At 44.4% G+C, this 24,959-nt stretch overlaps 1 protein-coding gene across 3 annotated transcripts in view; it reads left to right on the forward strand.

The window, feature by feature from the left end:
- Positions 1-24,959, forward strand: part of LOC106593346 (leucine-rich repeat serine/threonine-protein kinase 1) — a 116,109-nt gene that overhangs the window by 36,204 nt on the left and 54,946 nt on the right. For all 3 annotated transcript variants that reach the window (XR_006757571.1, XM_045689475.1, XM_045689476.1), the window contains 16 exons: positions 220-383; positions 894-1,031; positions 5,534-5,646; positions 6,637-6,707; positions 7,931-8,060; positions 9,331-9,443; positions 9,658-9,872; positions 10,853-11,017; positions 12,512-12,684; positions 13,021-13,144; positions 13,274-13,433; positions 14,530-14,806; positions 15,332-15,503; positions 16,266-16,441; positions 19,832-19,971; positions 23,022-23,174. Coding sequence is in view for 2 of the 3 variants with exons in the window: in XM_045689475.1 (XP_045545431.1) it covers positions 220-383; positions 894-1,031; positions 5,534-5,646; positions 6,637-6,707; positions 7,931-8,060; positions 9,331-9,443; positions 9,658-9,872; positions 10,853-11,017; positions 12,512-12,684; positions 13,021-13,144; positions 13,274-13,433; positions 14,530-14,806; positions 15,332-15,503; positions 16,266-16,441; positions 19,832-19,971; positions 23,022-23,174 (2,484 nt within the window). In the remaining variant the exon portion in view is untranslated. The remainder of the gene's footprint in view (positions 1-219; positions 384-893; positions 1,032-5,533; positions 5,647-6,636; positions 6,708-7,930; positions 8,061-9,330; positions 9,444-9,657; positions 9,873-10,852; positions 11,018-12,511; positions 12,685-13,020; positions 13,145-13,273; positions 13,434-14,529; positions 14,807-15,331; positions 15,504-16,265; positions 16,442-19,831; positions 19,972-23,021; positions 23,175-24,959) is intronic.

Here is a 24,959-nt window from a genome sequence, read left to right on the forward strand (position 1 = left end):
TCCACCACATGTCAGAGTGCTCTTTGCTCTTTGCCACAAATGTATATCAGTATGTTCTTAGAAGGGCTCTTAGGATTTTATTCTGATCTCAAATAGTTTTTCTCTGCTTTCTATTTTGTCTTTATTTGTTCATGTGAAGCACATTGTATTGCTACCTTGTTTCTACAAATGAAGATTGATGAATGAATTGATTGATTGCCCTCTTCTGCTCCTCCTCAGGTACTAACTGGATAGGTCTGCGTAAGCTGGAGGAGCTGGATGTGTCTGACAACTGTCTGACCAGTCTTCCCTCTGCCGTTCTTCACTCTTTCAAATCCCTCACTACCCTCAAAGTCTGCCGGAACAGACTCACCAGCTTCCCTGACCCCTGGGCCTGCCCTCTGGTAGGCAGATACTACACTAGACACTACGGCCTTGTTCCATTTGGAACCCTAGCACCTTCCTTTAGATCCTACCCTGTTTAGTGTTCTTCTCAAATATATCTATTAATTGTATCTCTATGGTTCCCCTGGTAGGAAGAAACTAGGGCCTGGTTCCTTTTGGATCCCTGGCACCTTCCTGTATCTCCTATCCCCTTCTAAATGTTCAGTTCTGAAAGGACTGGATTGGTGAAAGGAATATGGTGGAAGCTCCAATGGAGAGCTGGGTAGAACCATCACACTAGTTGCTTCCACCTATCCAGTCCGTATAGATTTGTGACCATTGTTGGCGTAGAGGCAAGAAGGTACTAGGTATTGAAATGGAAAGTGGTCATGTCTTTTAAATCATACAGACTCCTCTCAGCGAAGCTTCACTACCTCCTTTGCCCTCTTGTATTCAGAGAACTTGAGTGATGGTTTTGAAACATCTTCTGGATGATGTGAGTCATTGATTGGTGTTTCCCCCCTCTGTAGAAGCACTGTCGAGCCTCATCCAACGCCATCGAGAGTCTTCCCAATACCATCTCCATCTTCTGGAGAACTCAGCTGCAGGAGGTGGATTTCTCGGACAACGTCATCAAGGAGCTGCCCTCCTATATATTCGAGCTGGAGGTAAGGATGGGTAGCACTAGCATTGTGTGGTCTAGGCTTCAGCTTAGTGGGCTAACAGGGTTTTGAGTTGCACTCAAACCCCAACAATGCTGAGCTAAAGCCTAGGCCAAAGCAGCTTAACAACACTGGGAGCAGAGTTTCCTACATGGTGGTTCATGGCTGATTCCGTTTGGGCCTGGCTAGAAGCATTGGATTTGTTGACTTGATGGGTCTAACCTAAATAAACCTCCATAAGCTTTACTGTATTTGGGGCGACAAGATCAAATTCACATAGAAATGTGCTTTATAGATCTCACTCATTTAAAGCAAGTCTACGACGCAGTAGATCAGTTCTATGTATGCTCTTGCTATGCTTCCCATTCTTAAGTTTAGTTTTTGTGTCTTGTACTTTTGGTTTTGTACATCAGCTTCAAATACCTTAAAATACAATATTAATATATTTCACAGCAGTTTAGATGGTACAATGATTTTATGTATTTGATTTTTTTGTCACATAAACTGAAATTAGGCAAACTATTAGAATTTTAGCAATGAGGAAATGGCAGAGGGATTTCTGCATATTGAACCTTTTTAAGTATCCACTCAGAAGATGATTTCTGTATTAAACCTGTAGTTTACCCAATGACCTCAAGGTGGCACTGCTGTACTACTCTGCAGTCAGTGAACCCCAACTGAAACAATGATTCAAATCAAAATCAAATCAAATTTTATTAGTCACATGCGCCGAATACAACAGGTCTAGACCTTACAGTGAAATGCTTACTTACGAGACCCTAACCAACAATGCAGTTAAAAAAAATATGAATAAGAAATAAAAGTAAAAAGTAATTAAAGAGCAGCAGTAAAAACAATAGCGAGACTATATACAGGGGGGTACCGGTACAGAGTCAATGTGCGGGGGCACCGGTTAGTTGAGGTAATATGTAAATGTAGGTAGAGTTATTAAAGTTACTATGCATAGTTTATAACAATATCAGTGGTGTAAAAGAGGGGGGGCAATGCAAATATTCTGGGTGACCATTTGATTAGATGTTCAGGAGTCTTATGGCTTGGGGGTAGAAGCTGTTTAGAAGCCTCTTGGACCTAGACTTGGCGCTCTGGTACCGCTTGCTGTGTGATAGCAGAGAGAACAGTCTATGACTAGGGTGGCTGGAGTCTTTTACTATTTTTAGGGCCTTCCTCTGACACCGCCTGGTATAGGTCCTGGATGGCAGGAAGCTTAGCCCCAGTGATGTACTGGGCCGTACGCACTACCCTCTGTAGTGCCTTGCGATTGGAGGCCGAGAAGTTGCCATACCAGGCAGTGATGCAACCAGTCAGGATGCTCTCGATGGTGCAGCTGTGGAACCTTTTGAGGATCTCATGACCCATGCCAAATTCGTTTCAGTCTCTTTAGGGGGAATAGGTTTTGTTGTGCCCTTTTCATGACTGTCTTGGTGTGCTTGGGCCATGTTAGTTTGTGGGTGATGTGGACACCAAGGAACTTGACGCTCTCAACCTGCTCCACTACTGCTCTGTCGATGAGAATGGGGGCGTGATCGATTCTCTTTTTTCTGTAGTCCACAATCATCTCCTTTGTATTGATCACGTTGAGGGAGAGGTTGTTGTCCTGGCACCACACGGCCAGGTCTCTGACCTCCTCCCTATAGGCTGTCTCATCGTTGTTGTCGGTGATCAGGCCTACCACTGCAGTCATGAGTGAACAGGGAGTAAAGGAGGGGACTGAGCACGCACCCCTGAGGGGCCCGTGTTGAGGATCAGCGTGGCGGATGTGTTGGTACCTACCCTTACCAACTGGGGGCGACCCGTCAGGAAGTCCAGGATCCAGTTGCAGAGGGAGGTGTTTAGTCTCAGGGTTCTTTGCTTATTGATGAGCTTTGAGAGCACTGTGGTGTTGAACGCTGAGCTGTAGTCAATGAATAGCATTCTCACATAGGTGTTCCTTTTGTCCAGGTGGGAAAGGGTAGTGTGAAGTGCAATAGAGATTGTATCATCTGTGGATATGTTGGGGCGGTATGCAAATTGGAGTGTGTCTAGGGTTTCTGGGATAATGGAGTTGATGTTTATTTTTTTTTATTTTACCTTTATTTAACCAGGTAGGCCAGTTGAGAACAAGTTCTCATTTACAACTGCAACCTGGCCAAGATAAAGCAAAGCAGTGCGACAAAAACAACACAGAGTTACACATGGGATAAACAAACGTACAGTTAATAACACAATAGAATCTGAGCCATGACCAGCCTTTCAAAGCACTTCATGGATACAGACGTGAGTGCAACAGGTCGGTAGTCATTTAGGCAGGTTACCTTAGTGTTCTTGGGCACAGGGACTATGGTGGTCTGCTTAAAACATGTTGGTATTACAGACTCGGACAGGGAGAGATTGAAAATGTCTGTGAAGACACTTGCCAGTTGGTTAGCGCATGCTCGCAGTACACTTCCTGGTAATCCTGCGGCCTTGTGAATGTTGACCTGTTTAAAGGTCTTACTCAAGTCTGCTGCAGAGAATGTGATCACACAGTCTTCCATAACAGCTGGTGCTCTCATGCATGTTTCAGTGTTATTTGCCTCGAAGCGAGCATAGAAGTAGTTTAGCTCGTCTGGTAGGCTTCTGTCACTGGGCAGCTCTCGGCTGTGCTTCCTTTTGTAGTCTGTAATGGTTTGCAAGCCCTGCCACACCCGACGAGCGTCAGAGCCGGTGTAGTACGATTCGATCTTAGTCTTGTATTGATGCTTTGCCTGTTTGATGGTTCGTCGGGGGGCATAGTGGTATTTCTTATGAGCTTAGAGTCCCTCTCCGTGAAAGAGGCAGCTCTAGCCTTTAGCTCAGTGCAGATGTTGCAGGGAATCCATGGCTTCTGGTTGGGGTATGTACGTATGGTCACTGTGGGGACGACGTCATCGATGCACTTATTGATAAAGCCAATAACTGATGTGGTGTACTCCTCAGTGCCACTGGCGGAATCCCGGAACATATTCCAGTCTGTGATAGCAAAACAGACCTGTAGCTTAGCATCTGCTTCATCTGACCACTTTTTTATTGAGCGAGTCACTGGTGCTTCCTGCTTTAATTTTTGCTTGTAAGCAGGAATCAGGAGGATAGAATTATGGTCAGATTTACCAAATGGAGGGTGAGGGAGAGCTTTGTATGCATCTCTGTGTGTGGGCTAAACGTGGTCCAGAGTTTTCTTTCCCCCTCTGGTTGCATATTTATCAGAAATTTGGTAAAATGGATTTAAGTTTCCCTGCATTAAAGTCCCCAGCTACTAGGAGCGCCACCTCTGGGTGAGCGTTTTCCTGTTTGCTTATGGCGGAATGCAGCTCATTCAGTGCAGTCTTCGTGCCAGCATCAGTCTGTGGTGGTATGTAGACAGCTATGAAAAATACAGATGAAAACTCTCTAGGTAGATAGTGTGGTCTACAGTTTATCATGAGATGCTCTACCTCAGGCGAGCAAAACCTTGAGACTTCCTTAGATATCGTACACCAGCTATTTACAAAAATACATAGTCCGTCGCCCCTTGTCTTACCAGACGCCGCTGTTCTATCCTGCCGATACAGCATATAACCAGCCAGCTGTATTTTGATAATGTCGTCATTCAGCCACGACTCCGTGAAACATAAGATATTACAGTTTTGAATGTCCCGTTGGTAGTTTAATCTTCCGCATAGGTCATCGATTTATTTTCCAAAGATTGCTAGCAGAATGGAAGGAAGTGGGGGTTTATTCGATCGCCTACAAATTCTCAGAAGGCAGCCCGCCCTCCGGCCCCTTTTTCTCTGCCTTCTCTTCACGCAAATGACGGGGATCTGGGCCTGTTCCCGGGAAAGCAGTGTGTCATTCACGTTGGGCTCGACTTGTTAAAGGAAAAAAAAGATTCTGCCAGTGTGTGGTGAGGAATCGCAGTTCTGATGTCTAGAAGTTATTTTCGGTCATAAGAGATGGTAGCAGCAACATTATGTACAAAATAAGTAAAAAATAAGTTACAAACAACGCAAAGAAACGAACAAAAAAACACAATTGGTTAGGAATACGTAAAACGTCAACCTTGTTCTCAGCATTAGTACAATGAATCACGGTACGTTTGATTAGGTTTTAAAGATATTAGTGTAACAGTAATAATGAATGGAAACGGATGTTAAGTTTTAATTTAGGTTCCTCAATTCCGAGGAGAACGATGGAATGTTTAATTTACCTCAGGAATGCTAGGGGCTTTATGAAGCAATTTTCCAAATGTTTGTAAAGGAATGAGTAGTGCAAGATTGTTGATTATAATGGCATTTGTGGTGTTTCACTGGAATAGAATAGAGGAAGAGAAACAGAAGAGTAAGAGAGTGAAAAGAGAGAGGTAGACAGGGAAGCAGGGACACTAGATGTGAATGAAGTTCTCATGACCACAGGCCATGCTTTGGTGACACTGTCTCTTTCTCCCTCTTTCCCTCCCTCACCCTTTCTCTCCCTATCTTTCTCTCTCTCCCTCTCCCGCTCATTCTCTTCATCAGGCCCTGGTCTCTCTCAGACTGTGTAGGAATCAGATCTCCACTCTCCCGGCATCCAACAAGTGGAAATGCTCTCTGCTCAGAACCCTTGACCTCTCCAGGAACCAGCTGGGCAAGTAGGTGAAAGGTCATACATCTTACCACTCACACTAAGGCCACATCCAGAAACAACTACTAGCCCCTATAAACTTGTGTAGATCTGAAGGTGCTAGAGACTGAGTCCAAGGAGTGGACACTAGCCCTGTTCTCTCTCTATATCTCTCTCTGGAATAAGCACTATGTTAGAAGCTCCACCTTTCCCTTTGACATGCTAGGTCAGAGTTTCACCTTATTGCTTAAACCTTTCCAGTTCTTTCAGATCTACAAGTGTCTAGGGGTTAGGAGTTGTTTCTGGACAGGGTCTAAGGGTCTAGGGGCTAGGAGTTGTTTCTGGACAGGGTCTAATGGTCTAGGGGCTAGGAGTTGTTTCTGGACAGGGTCTAAGGGTCTAGGGGCTAGGAGTTGTTTCTGGACAGGGTCTAAGGGTCTAGGGGCTAGGAGTTGTTTCTGGACGGGGTTTAAGTGTCTAGGGGTTAGGAGTTGTTTCTGGACAGGGTCTAAGGGTCTAGGGGCTAGGAGTTGTTTCTGGACGGGGTTTAAGTGTCTAGGGGTTAGGAGTTGTTTCTGGACGGGGTCTAAGTGTCTAGGGTCTAGGAGTTGTTTCTGGATATGGCCTTAACCTCTTACTCTTAATATTTTCCACTCACTTCAAGGCCTGGTTCCATTTTTAACCCTAGCTTCTTGCTTACCCTAGTCCATAACGTTTTGGTGTTAGCAACTTTGGGTACTATTGATTAATGAAGGTAATATGGTAGAGGTAGGACTTGGGGGAAGGGGTAGGACTTGGGGGAAGGGGTAGGACTTGGGGGAAGGGGCAAACCACCGTAATGGAACCTGGGGCTGTATGCATCAAGCGTCTCAGAGTAGGACTCGCGATCTAGGATCAGGTCCGCCCTATCTTTATTCAGGCCCCTAATCTTATTCATTATAATCTCAAAGGAAAAACTGATCCTAGATAAGCACTTTTCAGCTGACATGGTAAACAAGTTGGAACTGTTTTGTTTCAGGACTGAGGAGGGACCCAAAACCAGGAAGCTGGCCTTCCTGACCACATGGCACAGGAGAGACCCGGACCCAGGTACTGGTTCTGGACTCATGTGGACTGGCGCTGTTGACTGTAGTGTTACTTTAGTGGTCTAACATGGACTGGACTTTAAACTTGACATGACTGGACTGAATCATTGTGGTCTGTAGTGAACTGGACTTAAACTGGACTTAAACTGGAGTAGACCAATCTGTCGTGGTTTGTAATGAACTGTAGTGAACTGGACTGAACCGATCTAAAGTGGTCTGTAACAGGGCTGGAGTGTACTGGGTCTGTGGCAGTCTGCACTGGGTCTGTGGCAGTCTGCACTGGGACTGTGGCAGTCTGCACTGGGACTGTGGTAGAATAATTACTTTGTTGATTGTCTGGTCAGATTCTCTATCTCAATCTGGCATGGACAGAGTTTAATAAACAGCTTATATGAGCAGTGATCCTGGTCACATTTGGGTCCAAAGCCCTTGCTCATGTGGTTTGGAAACCCCTCTATTTTACCCTGTCATAGGAGAAGAATGCCTCTCATCACGGTCATCTGGACCACACAGTCGTGCTCTCTCTCTCTTTTCTCTCTCTCCCTCCATATCTCTCTCTTTTCTCTCTCTCCCTCCACATCTCTCTCTTTTCTCTCTCTCCCTCCACATCTCTCTTTTCTCTCTCTCCCTCCACATCTCTCTCTTCTCTCTCTCCCTCCACATCTCTCTCTTCTCTCTCTCCCTCCACATCTCTCTCTCTTCTCTCTCCCTCCACATCTCTCTTTTCTCTCTCTCCCTCCACATCTCTCTCTTTTCTCTCTCCCTCCATATCTTTCTCTTTTCTCTCTCTCCCTCCATATCTTTCTCTTTTCTCTCTCTCCCTCCATATCTTTCTCTTTCCTCTCTCTCCCTCCACATCTCCCTCCATATCTCTCTTTTCTCTCTCTCCCTCCATCTCTCTCTTTTCTCTCTCTCCCTCCATCTCTCTCTTTTCTCTCTCTCCCTCCATCTCTCTCTTTTCTCTCTCTCCCTCCATATATCTCTCTTTTCTCTCTCTATCTCCCTCCATATCTCTCTCTCTTTCTCTCTCCCCCTTCTCTGACCGCTCCAGCAATTAGTAACCCCATACTGTACATCCTGATCCTGCAGTGACTGCTGATGGTCATTGACCGTGTGTGTATGTGTGTGTGTGTGTGTGTGTGTGTGTGTGTGTGTGTGTGTGTGTGTGTGTGTGTGCATGTGTGTGTGTGCGTGCGTGTGTGCACGTGCCTTTCCCCTGCTTGGTAGTATGCCCAATCGAGTTTCCAGTAATTTTGCGGGATGCTTTGGAAGTGCTTTCCTTGAACGACAACCAGCTGGAGTGTGTGCCCCAGTCCGTGTGTGGCCTGAGAAACCTCATGGAGCTCTACCTCTCCAAGTAAGTGCCCCAAGCCTCGTCGCACTAGCCTCCTTTCCTTGTCTCTTTTCCTTGTCTCCTATCGATCTCACCCAGCTCTTTCACCACATAATTTCTTTAGTTAAGTCCCTAGACTGACTATACTTTTCTTGTCTCCTCATCTGCTTTCCTCACCAAGCTCTCATCCCAATTTAGGTGCCCTAGGCTTAGTCCCAATCTCCTTAACTCCCCATATTTCCTGGTCCCCTTCCTCCATAACTTCCTCGTACTGAGGTGGGACACAACAGCTGAAAACTAACATGGGGGTCTCAGATGTGTTTGTGCCATCTTGTAAATCCTGTGGTCACCAACCTAGCTGAACACCTGTAGACATCTGTCCATTCCTGTCATCACACACTGTTAATAAAAAAGCAAAGGAGACAAGGAAAGGAAGCATTTTAGAGTATTTATATGCAGTCCCACTATTTGGCTGTCCTGTCCAGTCCTTACTGTTGTGAACTGGTTTGGAGGCAGCTGTTGCCGGCTGTTTTCTCTGGGTCACAGGGTCACTGTTCTCTGTCCACTTCTCACAGTCTTCCAGACTGGAGGCTCCAATAGGAATACACGGGCTGTGTCCAAAACTGCACCCTATTCCCTACATAGTGCACTACTTTTGACCAGTGTCCCAATGAGCCCTGGTTATGGGCGTCCCAATGAGCCCTGGTCCAAAGTAGTGCTCTATGTAGAGTCTGGTTGTGGCCCAGAGTGTGATGTGGAGGTTTAGCTGGAGATCCTCTTTCCCACTCAGACGTTGTTTTGTTGTTATCCAGTCCTGTGTAATAACGGTCATGGTAGTCCAGGCTAGACTAGTGAATGGAGTCAGTTCTCAACCAGAACAATAAGGCTATGGTCTCACCTTTGGCGTTATGCCATACGCTTGTTTTCCCGGACACATTATGACTAGTCAGTCCTCGATGGAATAATACCCATTGAAAGTGGTTTTTAGCCCAAGACTAGGTTTAATCTGTGTCCAGGAAACCGGCCCATTATTCCATTATTTAGTTTCTTCCAATGTTTATCTATGTTCACTCATTCACAAAGTAACAGGACATGTTGAGGATGAGAAACACCTTATGCCATTAGTATTCCCCTATGTTTTCAGAGATCATATGATGTAAACGCATTAACATTCACCCGTCAAAGTGGTCCTCTGGTTCCTTACGCTCTCTCCCCTGGTCTGAGAACAGTAACCCAGGTATCCTTGTATGTATAGTACCTAATTCCATCTCTCTCTCCCCTGATCTGAGAACAGTAATCCAGGTATTCGGGAACTTCCAGCTGAGTTGGGGCAGCTCTCTAACCTGTGGCAGTTGGACATTGAGGACCTCAACATCACTAATGTTCCCCAGGACATCAGAAAAGAAGGTAAAGTACCACCACACAGTGTGTGTGTGTGTGTGTGTGTGTGGGTGGTGTTTTTTGGGGTGTTTGTGTTTACATATCTGTGTGTTTTTGTCGATTTAAGGCAGCTGCCAGCACCTCTCTGATTCAGAGGGATTGGGTTAAATGTGGAAGACACATTTTAGTTGAATGCATTAATTTGTACAACTGACTAGGTATCCCCATTTCCCTTTCTCAGGTCCAGCATCAGTGCTGTCCTTCCTCCGAGCCCACCTACGGAAGGCGGAGCCCTGTAAGCTGCTGAAGCTTCTTGTGATTGGTCCTCCTCGGCAGGGAAAGACAGCCCTCCTGGAGGCGTTACAGACGGGCAGGACCTCCCCTTTCTCCCCTGCAGAACGAAACATCAGCACAGCTACTTGGGAACTGGACAGACCCAATGGTGTTAAAGCTAGCGTAAGAGAACACACACATGCATACAGAATACACACACGCACACGTCCAAGGTACTTCCATCAACTATTTGCTCTGGGGTGTGAAGACATAATCAATACATATTTTATTTGTAATTATTTAGGAACATTTTCTTTCATTTTTTTTCTCACTTTGTAGAGTAGGTTGTGTGGATTGGTAGGACAACAATCCATTTGAGTCCATTATAAGATAACATTTTAAGGCAACAAAATCAAATGTGAAAAGTTTGCAATGCACACTGTTCTTCTGTTATTGCTCGCATGTGTTCCTACAGCGTGTTTTACTTCCAGAAAAGAGATCTGTATGAACTCATTATTACATTACTTTTTAATATCTATTTCCATGAAAGCCTGGCTGCCAGTTTGTTTTGAGCCTGGCTGCCAGTTTGTTTTGAGCCTGGCTGTCAGTGTGTTTTGAGCCTGGCTGCCAGTCTGTTTTGAGCCTGGCGTGTGTGTGTGGCTGCCAGTCTGTTTTGAGCCTGGCTGCCAGTCTGTTTTGAGCCTGGCTGCCAGTCTGTTTTGAGCCTGGCTGCCAGTCTGTTTTGAGCCTGGCTGCCAGTCTGTTTTGAGCCTGGGATGGTTACTACGATTATGTCATGTTACAAAGTAACACAAAGGCGGGCATGTTGACCCATTCCTAATCTTGGAAACCCAGAAATAAAATCTGGTGTAATTACGTCAGATGCTCGATTAGGATACCATTTATTTTACGTAGTTGGTGCAAGAGAGATGAACCCATTCCTAATTCCTAATCTTGACACAATAATACAACATATCTCATCCTGTATAGACGTAGGGGTGGAACTGAGACAGAAGGAGTAGGAATTGCATTTCCAAAGTATTTAATTTTTTCAGTCAGTCATTCAACTAAGGTAGGTTTTGACAGTGGTATCATTTTGTAGTAATTTGTTTTGGAGTGTTATACATTTCATTTTCCTTCTTTTAATTCCACCACCGTAACAGGCGGACTCCGTAACGTTCAACGTGTGGGACATCGGCGGTCCGGCCAACATGTCCACGGTCAACCAGTGTTTCTTCACGGACAAGGCCCTGTACGTAGTCATATGGAACCTAGCCCTGGGAGAGGAGGCTGTAGCCAGTCTACAGTCCTGGCTGCTTAACATTGAGGTGAGGCAGAATACATTTTAGTCAGACTTTAGTGCCATTTAGTTTCTTCTTTTTATTAAAGAAAGACATTCAAAAAATGTTGACTTTAATTAGACAGTTGGAAATGGAGGGAGAGACAGGCTAGTGGGAGAACAGTAGGATTGAACCCTGGCCTCTGGTGGGGAGAAGTATATTCTACTGAATGGGAACATAACACCTCTGCATGATTATATTTTCAATTATACATTTTTTTAATTCCTTAAATGATTTTTACCTGAATTGACTCCACTATCTTTTCATGGCTACAACATCTGTCTGTCAGTATTCTATACAAATAATTCATTTTATTTTATAGGTGTTATACAACAATGGTAAAAAGTATTTGAGAGAATAAAAGAGCCTCAATCGTATTTTTTCAAGTAACTCTGACAGGTGTCATGGTTTTAACTACAAAGGTCATGTCTATTTCCACTGTGGGAAGGAACGCTCAGGTCACAGGACGTGGATGAGTTGTCCAGTCTGGCCACAATGACCTTTGGGCGACCTTTGGGATTCTAAATGTCAAACCTGTTGAAGTAAAACATCAAGAAACTGACCATAACACCTAATCATAACCTGGCAATGACTGTGTCCTCATTCTCCACCTTTCTGCCCTAAGGGTGCACTTGTTCACTTCCCTTCATCAATTTAAAAAGAAAGGACTGATCAAATCAAATTGTATTTGTCAAACGCGCCGAATACAAAAGGTGTAGACCTTACTGTGAAATGCTTACTTACAAGCCCTTAACAAACAATGCAGTTTTGAGAAAAATAAAAGTTAAGAAGAAAATATTGACAAAATAAACTAAAGTAAAAAATAGAAGAGCAACAATAAAAGAACAATAAGGCACACACACTGGTGTAGGAAATATAGTGGAAACTCACTTACACAATCCAATGAATCCACAGAAGAACTGATTTAGATAAACAATCACGCTATAATACTTTATTACTGACCAGAAAAACCTGTTATTGTCAAAGTCACCGTGCTGTATTTATTCAGATGAGCATCACACCAGCTACTGGCTGAGAAGGAGATCAGGGTGAACTACTGGGCCACAGGTCAGAGCAGTTATTTGGGGTCATACCCTACAGGGCCTTCAGAAGGTGTTCATACCCCTTAACTTATTCCACATGTTATTGTGTTACAGCCTGAATGCAAAAGGGATTAAATATATGTTTTTCTCACCCATCTATAGACCATACCCCATAATGACAAAGTGAAAACATGTTTTCTATTTTTTTTCAAATTTATTGAAATTGAGAAATATCTCATTTACATAAGTATTCACCCCCCTTTGCTATGACACTCCAAATTGAGCTCAGGTGCATCCAATTTCCTTTGATCATCCTTAAGATTTCACTACAACTTGATTAGATTCAGTCTGTAACACAACAAAATGTGGAATAAGTCTGTATGAATACTTTTTGAAAAGCATTGTATATGACCTCTGAAGTTGCACTTTTGACCTGTAGGCGCGTGCCCCTAACTCTGCGGTGGTGGTGGTGGGTACCCACCTGGACCTGATCGACACCAAGTTCCGTACAGAGCGGGTGGCCACTCTGAGGGCCTACATCCTGGCACTATGCAGGTCTCCATCAGGCGCCAGGGCCAGTGGCTACCCAGACATCACCTGGAAACACCTGCAGTGAGTCATACACAGAGACCGTAGGACACACACACACATTGTCACCTTAGCACACACACACACACATTGTCACCTTAGCACACACACACACACAGTCACCACACACACAGTCACCACACACACAGTCACCACACACACAGTCACACACACACACACACACACAGTCACCACACACACACAGTCACACACACACACACACACAGTCACCACACACACACAAAACACACACACAGTCAGGTTACCGCACACACAGTTTCGATTTCCTCAACCCTTGGCATGAAAGTGTGTGTGTGTGTGTGTGTGTGTATATATCTGACTCTGTGTGTGTGTATTCAGTGAGGTATCGTGTAAGACCCAGGAGGGTCTGGATGGTCTGAAGAGGCTGATCTTCCAGGTGGCCTGCTATATGAAGGACAACAGCAGCAGTTCAGCTAGCGGACACAAGCTGCTGGGCAGACTGGTAAGTGTGTGTGTGTTTGTGCACGTGTGTGCATGCATGCTTATGTATAAAGCTCTTCTGTGGGTAACCCCATACTCAGAATAAAAATGCGTTATAACCTCTCTATAAACCCTTTATAACCCTTCATAGATCCCAAAAAGCTACCTTACACTACAGCAAGCGGTGCTAGATGAGCGGGGTCGGCGGGACGCAGAAGACGAGGTCCAGTACCTGACAGACGCACAGCTGGACCTCGTCATAGAGCAGAACCCAGGAAGTGACATCAGAGACTACGAGGACCTGCAGACTGGTACCAGACCCTTTTTCAACATTATTTATTTTTCCACATTATTTCATTAAAGGCCGAGTTCAGTCAAAAACATGTTTTTGCTGTGTTTTATATATATTTCCACACTATGACGTTGGAATAATACTGTGAAATTGTGAAAAATATGATAATGCTCTATTAGTATAAGAGCTGAAATTTCTGACAGTTTTGGTGGGGTGGAGTTTTGGCCTTCCATGGTGACATCACTATGCAGTAAATTAGTTAATAGACCAATAAGAAAGAGTTTTCCAAACCTCTCTCCCAATAAGAGCAAATGTCAGTTTGCCCCTCCCCACTCAGACCACTTCCAGACAGTCCTAGCTAAATTCTTGCTCGAGAAATTGCCCTTTGCTAAGAAGCTGTTTCTCTTTCTTTTTGACCATTTTAATTGAAAACAATCACAGTGAGGTAGGAACACTTCATTAGTCCATTGTTGATATAGTCTCAAAATGTTTTGAATGTCAGCAATCAAGTTTTCAAGATATATAACTTTCAAAATATTTCAAAATATTTTGAAAGTTATATACAGTATCTTGAAAACTTGATTGCTGACATGCAAAACATTTCAACAATGGACTAATGAAACCAATACCAAAAGATAGTTCTGGTGTGGAATTTTAATTGTTACCCTGAAATTATTTGATATTGAGATAAACAGCTGCGTTGGTACTTTTCAAAAGTATTTTAATATTGCATGAGTCGATTGAATGGTTTTATACACAGTTACACATTCTCTTCAAGTTGTCTTTCTCATCCTTGTACATATTATGTAGACCAGGGGCCACTAACCTTGCTCCCCCTGGAGAGGTACAACTAACCCTCCTGGTAGAACTAACCATAGTATATTATATATTACATTGTCCAGACTATTATAGAACATTTTCCTGATGAACGTATTCCTCTTCATTATCCCTCCCTCCATCTTGACTGTTTTAGTTATTTTTATAGTGCTACTGATCTTGATTGCTGCATTGTTGGGAAAGAGCAAGAAAGGAATTTCACTGTACTTGTGCAAGTGACAAAAACTTGAAACGTGATCTCTTCTCTCCCTCTCTCCTTCCCTCGTGCCTCTCTCCAGCCATCAGCTTCCTGATCGAGACAGGCACCCTCCTCCACTTCCCAGACACCAGTCACGGCCTGTGTACCCTCTACTTCCTCTGTCCCGTGTGGCTGTCGGAGTGTCTGGAGCGGATCATCCACCTGAAGAGCTCCCGATCAGTGGCCTGGAATGGGGTGATCCGAGCGGAGGATCTGCGCATGCTCCTGGTGGGAACGGGCTTCACCCAGCAGACGGAGGAGCAGTACTTCCAGTTTCTGGCCAAGTTTGAGATTGCTCTGCCTGTGGCCAGCGATAGGTAGGGACGGGCTGTTCTCTGAGCTGGGCCCTGGGCCATGTTCAGCAGAGCACAACATTGTGGACCGTTCAGATAGAACTGTGTTATGTAGAACAAGCCTGCCTCTGATTTGTAGAATAAGGAATCAAGTCAGCTCTATTCATGACATTTCTATCTGCATCATTCCACTACGTTTGCCAACTGAACTTGGCCCAGCGACATGGAGACTGATTCTCAGATATGATGTGCACTATCGTGCCGACCCGAACTGAACTGTTCAGGCTCGTACTTTCTTTTCACAATGCACTTTGTAGCACGGCTTATCTCTCTGAAAGCAAACAGAACTGACCCTATAACATATCTCATATATCTGCCCCACCTCGTTCCCCTTATGGACATCCATAACTTCTAACCCTACCTCTGTCCTGCTCCTCCTACACTGTTACCTGCTCCCTCACCTCCTGTCTCCTAAACCAGCTATGGACATTCATGGTTTCCTTATATTCCTCCTCTACATTTAACTCTACCTTTTCTCCTCCTCTACAGTTACCTCCTCCCCCACCTCCTTCCTCCTAAACCTGCTATGGACATCCACGGCTTCCGTCAAGAGACCGCCAACTCCATCCAGCGCCTCTTCAAGATGAGCTTTGTGCCGGCGGGATTCTGGGAACGCTTCATCGCCCGCATGCTCATCAGCCTCACCGAGATGGACCTCCAGGTAACAGGGTTTGGCACCCACTCCTGCATGGGCAGTTGAACAGGGTTTACCGGGGCATTGAAAAGACTGTGTAGAACTCGTACAGTCCATTACTTATGCTAGTTGATATTTATGTTACTGTCTGATGCCATTTATGTAAAGAAATTGAGCATATTCACAAGACTGAGTATATAGCATATGTAATTATGCTCTTCAATAAAACATATTTCTAACCTATACTATATTCAATACATTTTGTAAGATTATGGTGGGGGCGGGCAAAAGACAGAATGCAAGACAATTGTATCTGTTGTGCTCACAAACTTGTACCTATTCTTAAAACTATTCCTTTCTGTGTTGTCCTTTGATCCTAAGAGAAATGCTAAGAGTTCTCTCTGTGTTGTCCTTTGAAACTAAGAGGAATGCTAAGAGCTCTCTGTGTTGTCCTTTGAGCCTAAGAGGAATGCTAAGAGTTCTCTCTGTTGTCCTAGTCCTTTGAGCCTAAGAGGAATGCTAAGAGTTCTCTCTGTGTTGTCCTAGTCCTTTGAGCCTAAGAGGAATGCTAAGAGTTCTCTCTGTGTTGTCCTAGTCCTTTGAGCCTAAGAGGAATGCTAAGAGTTCTCTCTGTGTTGTCCTAGTCTTTTGATCCTAAGAGGAATGCTAAGAGTTCGCTCTGTGTTGTCCTAGTCCTTTGATCCTAAGAGGAATGCTAAGAGTTCTCTCTGTGTTGTCCTAGTCTTTTGATCCTAAGAGGAATGCTAAGAGTTCTCTCTGTTGTCCTAGTCCTTTGAGCCTAAGAGGAATGCTAAGAGTGAGCGGAGGAGGACCACGGTGATCTACAGTTTTGCGGGAACAGGTAGCCAACAGAAGAACCGCTGTAGCACCTTCAGAGTCCGCCGCAGTCAGACCATCTACTGGAGAGAGGGACTACTGGTCACCTTTGACGGAGGGTATCTAAGGTGAGGGATTAAGGGTACACTGGGGTAACTTACTTGAAATGCATGTGTGTGACTCGAATGTTCAAGCAAATCTCCCATTGACACCAATGCATAATGTTTGAGTTAGGATTTGGCTAACCTCGTCCCCAGGCTATTGCGCACGGCGCATATAAGTCTGGGATTTCAACAATTCATAGTTGGCCTTAGTGGGAGTGACCATAGAATTCTATGGCAGTGACCTACTGAGTAAAGTATTTGTCATCATATTATTTTAACAAATCACACAACTGCGAACCGTGGGGAGGGTTAGGGGGAAGGTGTTGCGGGAGATGATTGGTTGATAAATTAAGTCGATTTAAGCCAAAACTATGCGCCGGGAGTTTCTCCCGGTCTTTCTGTATTGGCTAATGAAGGCTAAGTTTGACGCGTTAGTCTTCGCTCATTTGGGCGAAAGTGTCTGGGAACGAGATTAGGATTTGGCTCACTGTTAGGTAAATAAATACTGTATTCCTTACTGTATAGCACCTTTTACAACAAGGTGTAGATTTGTCATCCGTCAGGAAGCATGCCAAACCACAGCTCTGTGTCTCCACCCCAGACCCGGCTAAACGAGCAGGCCTAATTAATCAAACCCAGAGCTGGCTCAGCATACAGGGCTAATTAGCCAAGCCAGGCACTTAATGATGTGTCTTAAAAAATGCACATGTACTCTTATTATGTGCTTCATTGTGTAATTATTAGAGAAAGAGTTTAAAGTGCTACATAAAATGACTTGCACATTATTACTGGTATATTTCCTAGAACAGTGTGCATATTGAGATACTTTCTCTAATAAACATGCTATGATAAAATATTATTATGAATACCCGTACCTAATGATATCTCTGAAAAGTGCACCTGTACATCTGAATGTTGTCAGTAGGTTCTAAGGCTCTTAGTTAGCCCATACAGTACCTTCAGCAGCGTCCTCAGGTTCTTCAGAGGGACACTTTCAAATAACCTTTATAGAACAAAGAACCTTTGGAGAACAAATAACCTTTAGAGACCCAAGCACCTTTTAGAGACCCAAGCACCTTTTAGAGAACACAGCACCTTTTAGAGAACACAGCACCTTTTAGAGAACACAGCACCTTTAGTGAACACAGCACCTTTAGATAACACAGCACCTTTAGAGACCCAAGCACCTTTAGAGACCCAAGCACCTTTTAGAGACCACAGCACCTTTAGAGAACACAGCACCTTTAGAGAACACAGCACCTTTAGAGACCCAAGCACCTTTAGAGACCCAAGCACCTTTAGAGACCCAAGCACCTTTAGAGAACACAGCACCTTTTAGAGAACACAGCACCTTTTAGAGAACACAGCACCTTTAGAGAACACAGCACCTTTAGAGAACACAGCACCTTTTAGAGAACACAGCACCCTTTAGAGACCCAAGCACCTTTAGAGACCCAAGCACCTTTAGTGAACACAGCACCTTTAGTGAACACAGCACCTTTAGTGAACACAGCACCTTTTAGAGACCCAAGCACCTTTAGTGAACACAGCACCTTTAGTGAACACAGCACCTTTAGTGAACACAGCACCTTTAGTGAACACAGCACCTTTAGTGAACACAGCACCTTTAGTGAACACAGCACCTTTTAGAGACCCAAGCACCTTTAGTGAACACAGCACCTTTAGTGAACACAGCACCTTTAGTGAACACAGCACCTTTAGAGACCCAAGCACCTTTAGAGACCCAAGCACCTTTAGGTTAACATTTGTATTATTATGTTATCAACTTAATTGTTTACGTTGTTGCATTTTGAGGTCACTAAGGACCTGTTTCTTGGGCACGGATTAAAGGGGAAGTTCAGTAGTTTACAACTTTATGTCAGAAATATCTTCACCCTGAAAGTAGTTTTGAAGCCAGGATGTAATCAATGGTCCGGTTTAAACCACCACCACAAATTTCAGCTAACTTTAGCTGGCCCATAGAATACTTTCTGACTAGTCATCAAGTAGTCAAATCCTGAACTTCCCCTTTAAGCCAACTACTAGTCATGACTAAAAAGCATAATGGAGAATCTCCAAGTGATTTTCTTGTCCAGGAATAGACTTCCCTGGGTCTGAGAAACCAGCCCTTCAGTAAGTCTGTTACAGTTGCACAGGATTTTATTTGAAGATCAACTTGAGGTCATCTGCAAACCTCAAGCCCTCTGTTAAATTGAATAGCAGACTGGGGGTGACGTTTTCGTGCCGTAAAAGCATTGTGTAAAGTGCAAAAATGACCATAAACCAAATTATAATCTGGCAGCGTGATTTAATTTAAAAGAATTCTTCATGTGCGTTATAATGAGGTAACTATTTATGTATTGCTCAGTTCACTAAACTGTAGTTAAATAATTGTCTCCTTTTATAATGCACATTGTTGAAGAAGAAAAGTTTCAAATGAAATCACACTGCAACATTATGATGTTTACAGTATTTGTTGTACTTTGCACAATGCTTTAGGCTCTACAAAATTGTTGCCCCTGTGTTTATCTGAAAGCACAGGGCGGGTGACAATTGATGAGATGTATCTGATCATTAACTTTGATCTATACCTCTCAGTTCAGATGGAGGAAAGGATACAAGGAGATGACAGGTAGACACTTTAGACTATTGACATGCAGCCTCTACAACTTTGCCTTCCCTCCCTCACTACCTACTTCCCTCTCTCCTTCCCTCCCTCCTTCCCTCTCTCCCTCCCTCTCTCACTACCTACTTCCCTCCCTCTCTCACTACCTACTTCCCTCTCTCCTTCCCTCTCTCACTACCTACTTCCCTCTCTCCTTCCCTCTCTCACTACCTACTTCCCTCTCTCCTTCCCTTCCTCCTTTCTTCCCTCTCTCCCTCTCTCACTACCTACTTCCCTCCCTCTCTCCCTCTCACTACCTACTTCTCTCACTACCTACTTCCCTCCCTCCTTCCCTCTCACTACCTACTTCCCTCCCTCTCTCCCTCTCACTACCTCCTTCCCTCTCTCACTACCTACTTCCCTCCCTCTCTCCCTCTCACTACCTCCTTCCCTCTCTCACTACCTACTTCTCTCTCTCTCACTACCTACTTCCTTCTCTCACTACCTACTTCCTTCCCTCTCTCACTACCTACTTCCTTCCCTCTCTCACTACCTACTTCTCTCCCACTCTCACTACCTACTTCCTTCCCTCTCTCACTATCTACTTCCCTCCCTCCTTCCCTCTCTCACTACCTACTTCTCTCCCTCCCTCTCTCACTACCTACTTCCCTCCCTTCTTCCTTACCTCTCTTCCTCCCTCCCTCTCTCACTACCTACATCCCTCCCTCTCTCACTACCGACTTCCCTCCCTACATCCCTCTCTCCCTCCTTCCCTCTCTTCTTCCCTCTCTCCCGACCTCCCTTGGCAGTGTGGAATCGACTGATGTCAACTGGAAGAGGAAGAAAAGCGGGGGCATCAAGATCATTTGCCAATCAGAGACCAGGGATTTTTCAGCCATGGCCTTCATTACGGACCATGTCAATTCCCTCATCGAACAGTGGTTCCCTGGTGAGGTTTTTTCTCTTTCAATTCAAAGGGCTTTATTGGCATGGGGAACATATGTTTACATTGCCAAAGCAAGTGAAATGGATAATAAAAAAACTATAATAAACAATAAAAAATGAACACTAAACGTTATACAAAAAAAGTCTTTCAAAGGAATAGAGACAGGTCTGTCTGTCTGTCTGTCTGTCTGTCTGTCTGTCTGTCTGTCTGTCTGTCTCTGTCTGTCTGTCTGTCTGTCTGTCTGTCTGCTTCCCCTAACTCAGCATGACAGCCAAAGTCTGTCATATTTCCTGCTGCTCAATCGTCATGTTAATTAAAATAGCAGATTGTGTCTTTTAAATGCAGCTTTAACACAGTGGAGTGTTGATGATTCAGTCATTAGTCCACATTAAACTCCTGATGCTGGTTATAGATTACCTGTCAAATCACAGCAGTTAGCAGACTGGTCAGCATGGTGGGTGTGCTGTGATCTGTGTGTGTGCATGCATTCATATTTATGTTTTGGATCCCCGCTCAGCTGGGGCCACTCATATGAAAATGCATGACTGTAAATCGCTTTGGATAAAAATGTCTGGTAAATGGGATATTTCCTGATATATTATTTGTGTTTCTGTAGTGTAGGTGCTGGATGACTGAGTAATTAACGTTGATTGGGGATTTGTTTACACTCACATACATGAGTCATTCAGAATGTCTATATTTACATGGGTACAGGGCCCGACTGGTGATTCATACGTGTCAGATTCATGTAAATGGTATTCACACACGGAAAGTTATTTCTCAACATCCAGTTATGTCTCAAGTTAATTAGGACTCAGTCTGTTGGTGTGCGCCTGTCTCTGTGCGCCTGTCTCTGTGCGCACAGTGCACTCCTTTATATCCTCTTTCTTTTTATAAAATAAGATCATCAATTATTTTCCCTAAAGGGCAAGTTTGATTGCACCAATACATACACCAACAGTACATACACAGTACATACATAAAAAGCAACACCTCTTCAATGACTTCAACTTCATGTTGTATGATGGACTCAGTCAGGATCTTTGTGTCACATGGTCTCCCTCTCCGGCCTCTAGGTCACCAGGCTGCTCGTTAGGGCGCACACCTGTCACCAGTGTTACTCGCATAATGACACTCACCTGGACTCATCACCTCCTTGATTACCTGCCCTTTATATGTCACTCCCTTTGGTTTCTTCCCCAGGCGTCATTGTTCCTGTTTCATATTGGTGCGCTGTTTGTTTCTTGTTTTGTTCATTTATTTATTAAATGTATTCACTCCCTGAACTCTCAGCGTACATCATTACACTTTGGTCCCCACTGATGGGTGTTCACACCTCGTGTTCCTGTTATCAAACAGTCGGGAGATAAAGCTGCTTTTGAGTGTTGACAGATAAAAGGCTGTAGATCTTCTGAGTGGCAACGGTGTGACGAATCTTCAGAGGTGTACGGATAATTAGGAGTACGAAACTAGGGTATTTGGTGCAGTGTAAAAACTCAGGGTGTTTCTCAATATGCTTACTACCGTGCTCCACACTCATGCTCCGAGTGTGTTCTCCAAGGATGTTCTCTTGAGTACGTTCTTGTTTGGACGAGAGTGGAGAACGCATAAAACGTTCCATTTGAGAAGCCCTCCCCCTACTGTATTACCTCACGCTGCAACTCCCCATTCACTGACCCTTTTTCCAGCCAGGACAATGACAATAGAGACCAAACAAGATATACCCAAAGCAAACGTTTTACTTCACAATTATCAGCTAGCTATATGTGAATTGTAATAATCTAGCTAACCAGAAAATGTATGCCTGTTAAACTATGTTATGTTACACTAGTGTATACACCCTTATGTTACACAAGTGTATACAAACATAAAACTAATGTTATGCAAGGTATATGTAAATTATTTGTGGTTAGCTAGCTGTCAATTCTTTGTGGCTATCTACATAGCTAGCTAACAGTAGTAGCTAGCCCTATTGACTTACTATAGACTTGCCATCCATCCACAGTAGTTAGTGTAGGCAGGTTAACATGCCAAAATGTATTTATTAATGTATCAAGATTAAATATTGTAGTCAGGCAACATATGAGAGTCTGAGTTTATTTTCTCTCGCTTCAGCTCAAATAATGGGCTCAATTGATTTCAATACATTTTGCGTCGTTTGTTTTACGCGGTTTCATCATATTCCTGTGCATACTTTCCATTGAATCTTGTATTGATGCATGCTTAAAAATATGTACAAACAGAGTACGCTTTCGAGAAGTGCCCTCCGTGCTCCGTTTGCCATTTGCCATACTTTGATTTGGACTCACACTCCAACCCTCCCGTGCTCCAACTTGCGTGCTCGGAGCACGGTAGTATGCATTTTGAGAATGCATGTTCCTGTTAAAAAGTCTCATAGCAGAAGGTAAGAAGGATCCATGGAAACATTCCGTTTTAAGGTAGAGATTATCAGAGATAACATGACACAGGGAGACTGATGAGAATCGGTTAAGACAACAAGGAAAGTAGTGGAGTCAGGGCTTTGACGTTTGACCTTTAGGGACGTTTGTAGTCCGGAGTGGGCTGCACTACCGCTAGACCGGACTCCACCAGACCATGTGACTTTCTGTATCTCTCTGTGTCATCTGTCCTCCTTTAATGCCTGACAGCCAGACTCCACCAGACCATGTGACTTTCTGTATCTATCTGTGTCATCTGTCCTCCTTTAGGCCTGACGGCCAGACTCCACCAGACCATGTGACTTTCTGTATCTCTCTGTGTCATCTGTCCTCCTTTAGGCCTGACGGCCAGACTCCACCAGACCATGTGACTTTCTGTATCTCTCTGTGTCATCTGTCCTCCTTTAGGTCTGACGGCCAGACTCCACCAGACCATGTGACTTTCTGTATCTCTCTGTGTCATCTGTCCTCCTTTAGGCCTGACGGCCAGACTCCACCAGACCATGTGACTTTCTGTATCTCTCTGTGGCATCTGTCCTCCTTTAGGCCTGACGGCCAGACTCCACCAGACCATGTGACTTTCTGTATCTCTCTGTGTCATCTGTCCTCCTTTAGCCTTGACGGCCAGTGAGAGTGATGGGACCCAATTGATTGAGCAGTACGCCCCCTGTCCCCAGTGTTCCTCCATGATCAGACAGAACCAGGGACCTGGGGGTCTGGGGGAACCCCCAACCAGGGGGACTGGAGCTGGGAGAAGAGGAGGAGAAGGTAGGGTGGGCCAATATACAGTCAACTTCTGATGGAATGTCTAGGGGCTATTGCAAAAGTTTTTAAATTAAACCCAATCAATGCGGACATTAAGCACTAAAACATTGATTTGCTTTAGTGAAAGCATACCCTTATAATGTATTATTACTTTTATAAGCATGTATGAGCACCTATAATGTTTTATAAATGACCTCAAGATGGCGCCGACAGAGGGCTGCCTCACTTCTAGTCCTTAGGAAACTTTGCATTATTTTGTTTTTTATGTAATATTTCTTACATTGTTAGCCCGGAGAATCTTAAGTGTTATTACATACAGCTGAGAAGAACTATTGGATATCAGAGCGACGTCAACTTACCAGGAATACAACTTTCCCAAAGCGGATCCTTTGTCCGAACCACCCAGGGCATTTGAACTGATTCCAGAGGCCAACCCAAAACAACGCCACCAGAGAAGAGGTAGACGGAGCAGTCTTCAGGTCAGACTTCAGAGCACACCACCCACCGCTTCCAAGTATATTACTCGCTAATGTCGTCTCTAGATAACTAGGTATATGAAATAAGGGCAAGAGTTGCTTTCCAGAGAGACACCAGGGATTGTAACATACTCTGTTTCACGGAAACATGGCTCTCTTGGGATATGCTGTCGGAGTCGGTACAGCCGCCATCTCTCCGGGAAGAAGAGGGCAAGGGTGTATGTTTCATGATTAACAACTCATGGTGTAATTGGAACAACATACAGGAACTCAAGTCCTTTTGTTCACCTGACCTATAATTCCTTACAATCAAATGCCGACCGTATTATCTCCCAAGAGAATTCTCGTCGGTTACGGTCACAGCCGTGTATATCCCCCCTTAAGCCGATACCACGACGGCCCTCAAAAAGAAAACCAGCCACGTTAGGGACACCGATGTCTTGCTTCCAGACAAACTAAACACCTTCTTTGCCCGCTTTGAGGATAATACAGTGCCACCGATGCGACCCGCTACCAAGGACTGTGGGCTCTCCTTCTCCGTGACCGATGTGAGTAAGACATTTAAACGTGTTAACCCTCGCAAGGCTCCTGGCCCAGACAGCATCCCTTGCCGTGTTCTCAGAGCATGCACAGACCAGCTGGCTGGTGTGTTTACGGACATATTCAATCTGGTGTCAGGAAAACAACCTCTCACTCAACGTCAACGAAACAAAGGAGATGATTGTTGTCTTCAGGAAACAGCAGAGGGAGCAACCCCCTATCCATCATCGACGGGACAGCAGTGGAGAAGGTGGAAAATATTAAGTTCCTCGACGTACACATAATGGACAATCTGAAATGGTCCACCCACACAGTGTGGTGAAGAAGGCACATGGCAACTGCACCGCCCACAACCAGGGGCAAACTACCTGCCCTACAGGACACCTACAGCACCAGATATCACAGGAAGGCCAAAAAGATCATCAAGGACAATAACCACCTGTCACTGCCTGTTCACCCTGCTACCATCCAGAAGGCGAGGTCAGTACAGGGGCATCAAAGCTGGGACAGAGAGACTGGAAACAGCTTCTATCTCAAGGCCATTAGACTGTTTAACAGCCATCACAACACAGAGAGCCTGCTGCCTACATACAGACTTGAAATCATTGGCCACTTTAATAAATGGATCACTAGTCACTTTAATTATGCCACTTTAATAATGTTTACATATCTTACATTGCTCATCTCATATGTATATATTGTATTTGATACCTTCTATTGCATCTTGCCTTTGCAGCTCTGTCATTGCTCATCCATATATGTATATGTATAT

The sequence above is a fragment of the Salmo salar genome, chromosome ssa11 (genome assembly GCF_905237065.1).
Source record: "Salmo salar chromosome ssa11, Ssal_v3.1, whole genome shotgun sequence".
In the NCBI taxonomy this organism is placed as follows: domain Eukaryota; kingdom Metazoa; phylum Chordata; class Actinopteri; order Salmoniformes; family Salmonidae; genus Salmo; species Salmo salar.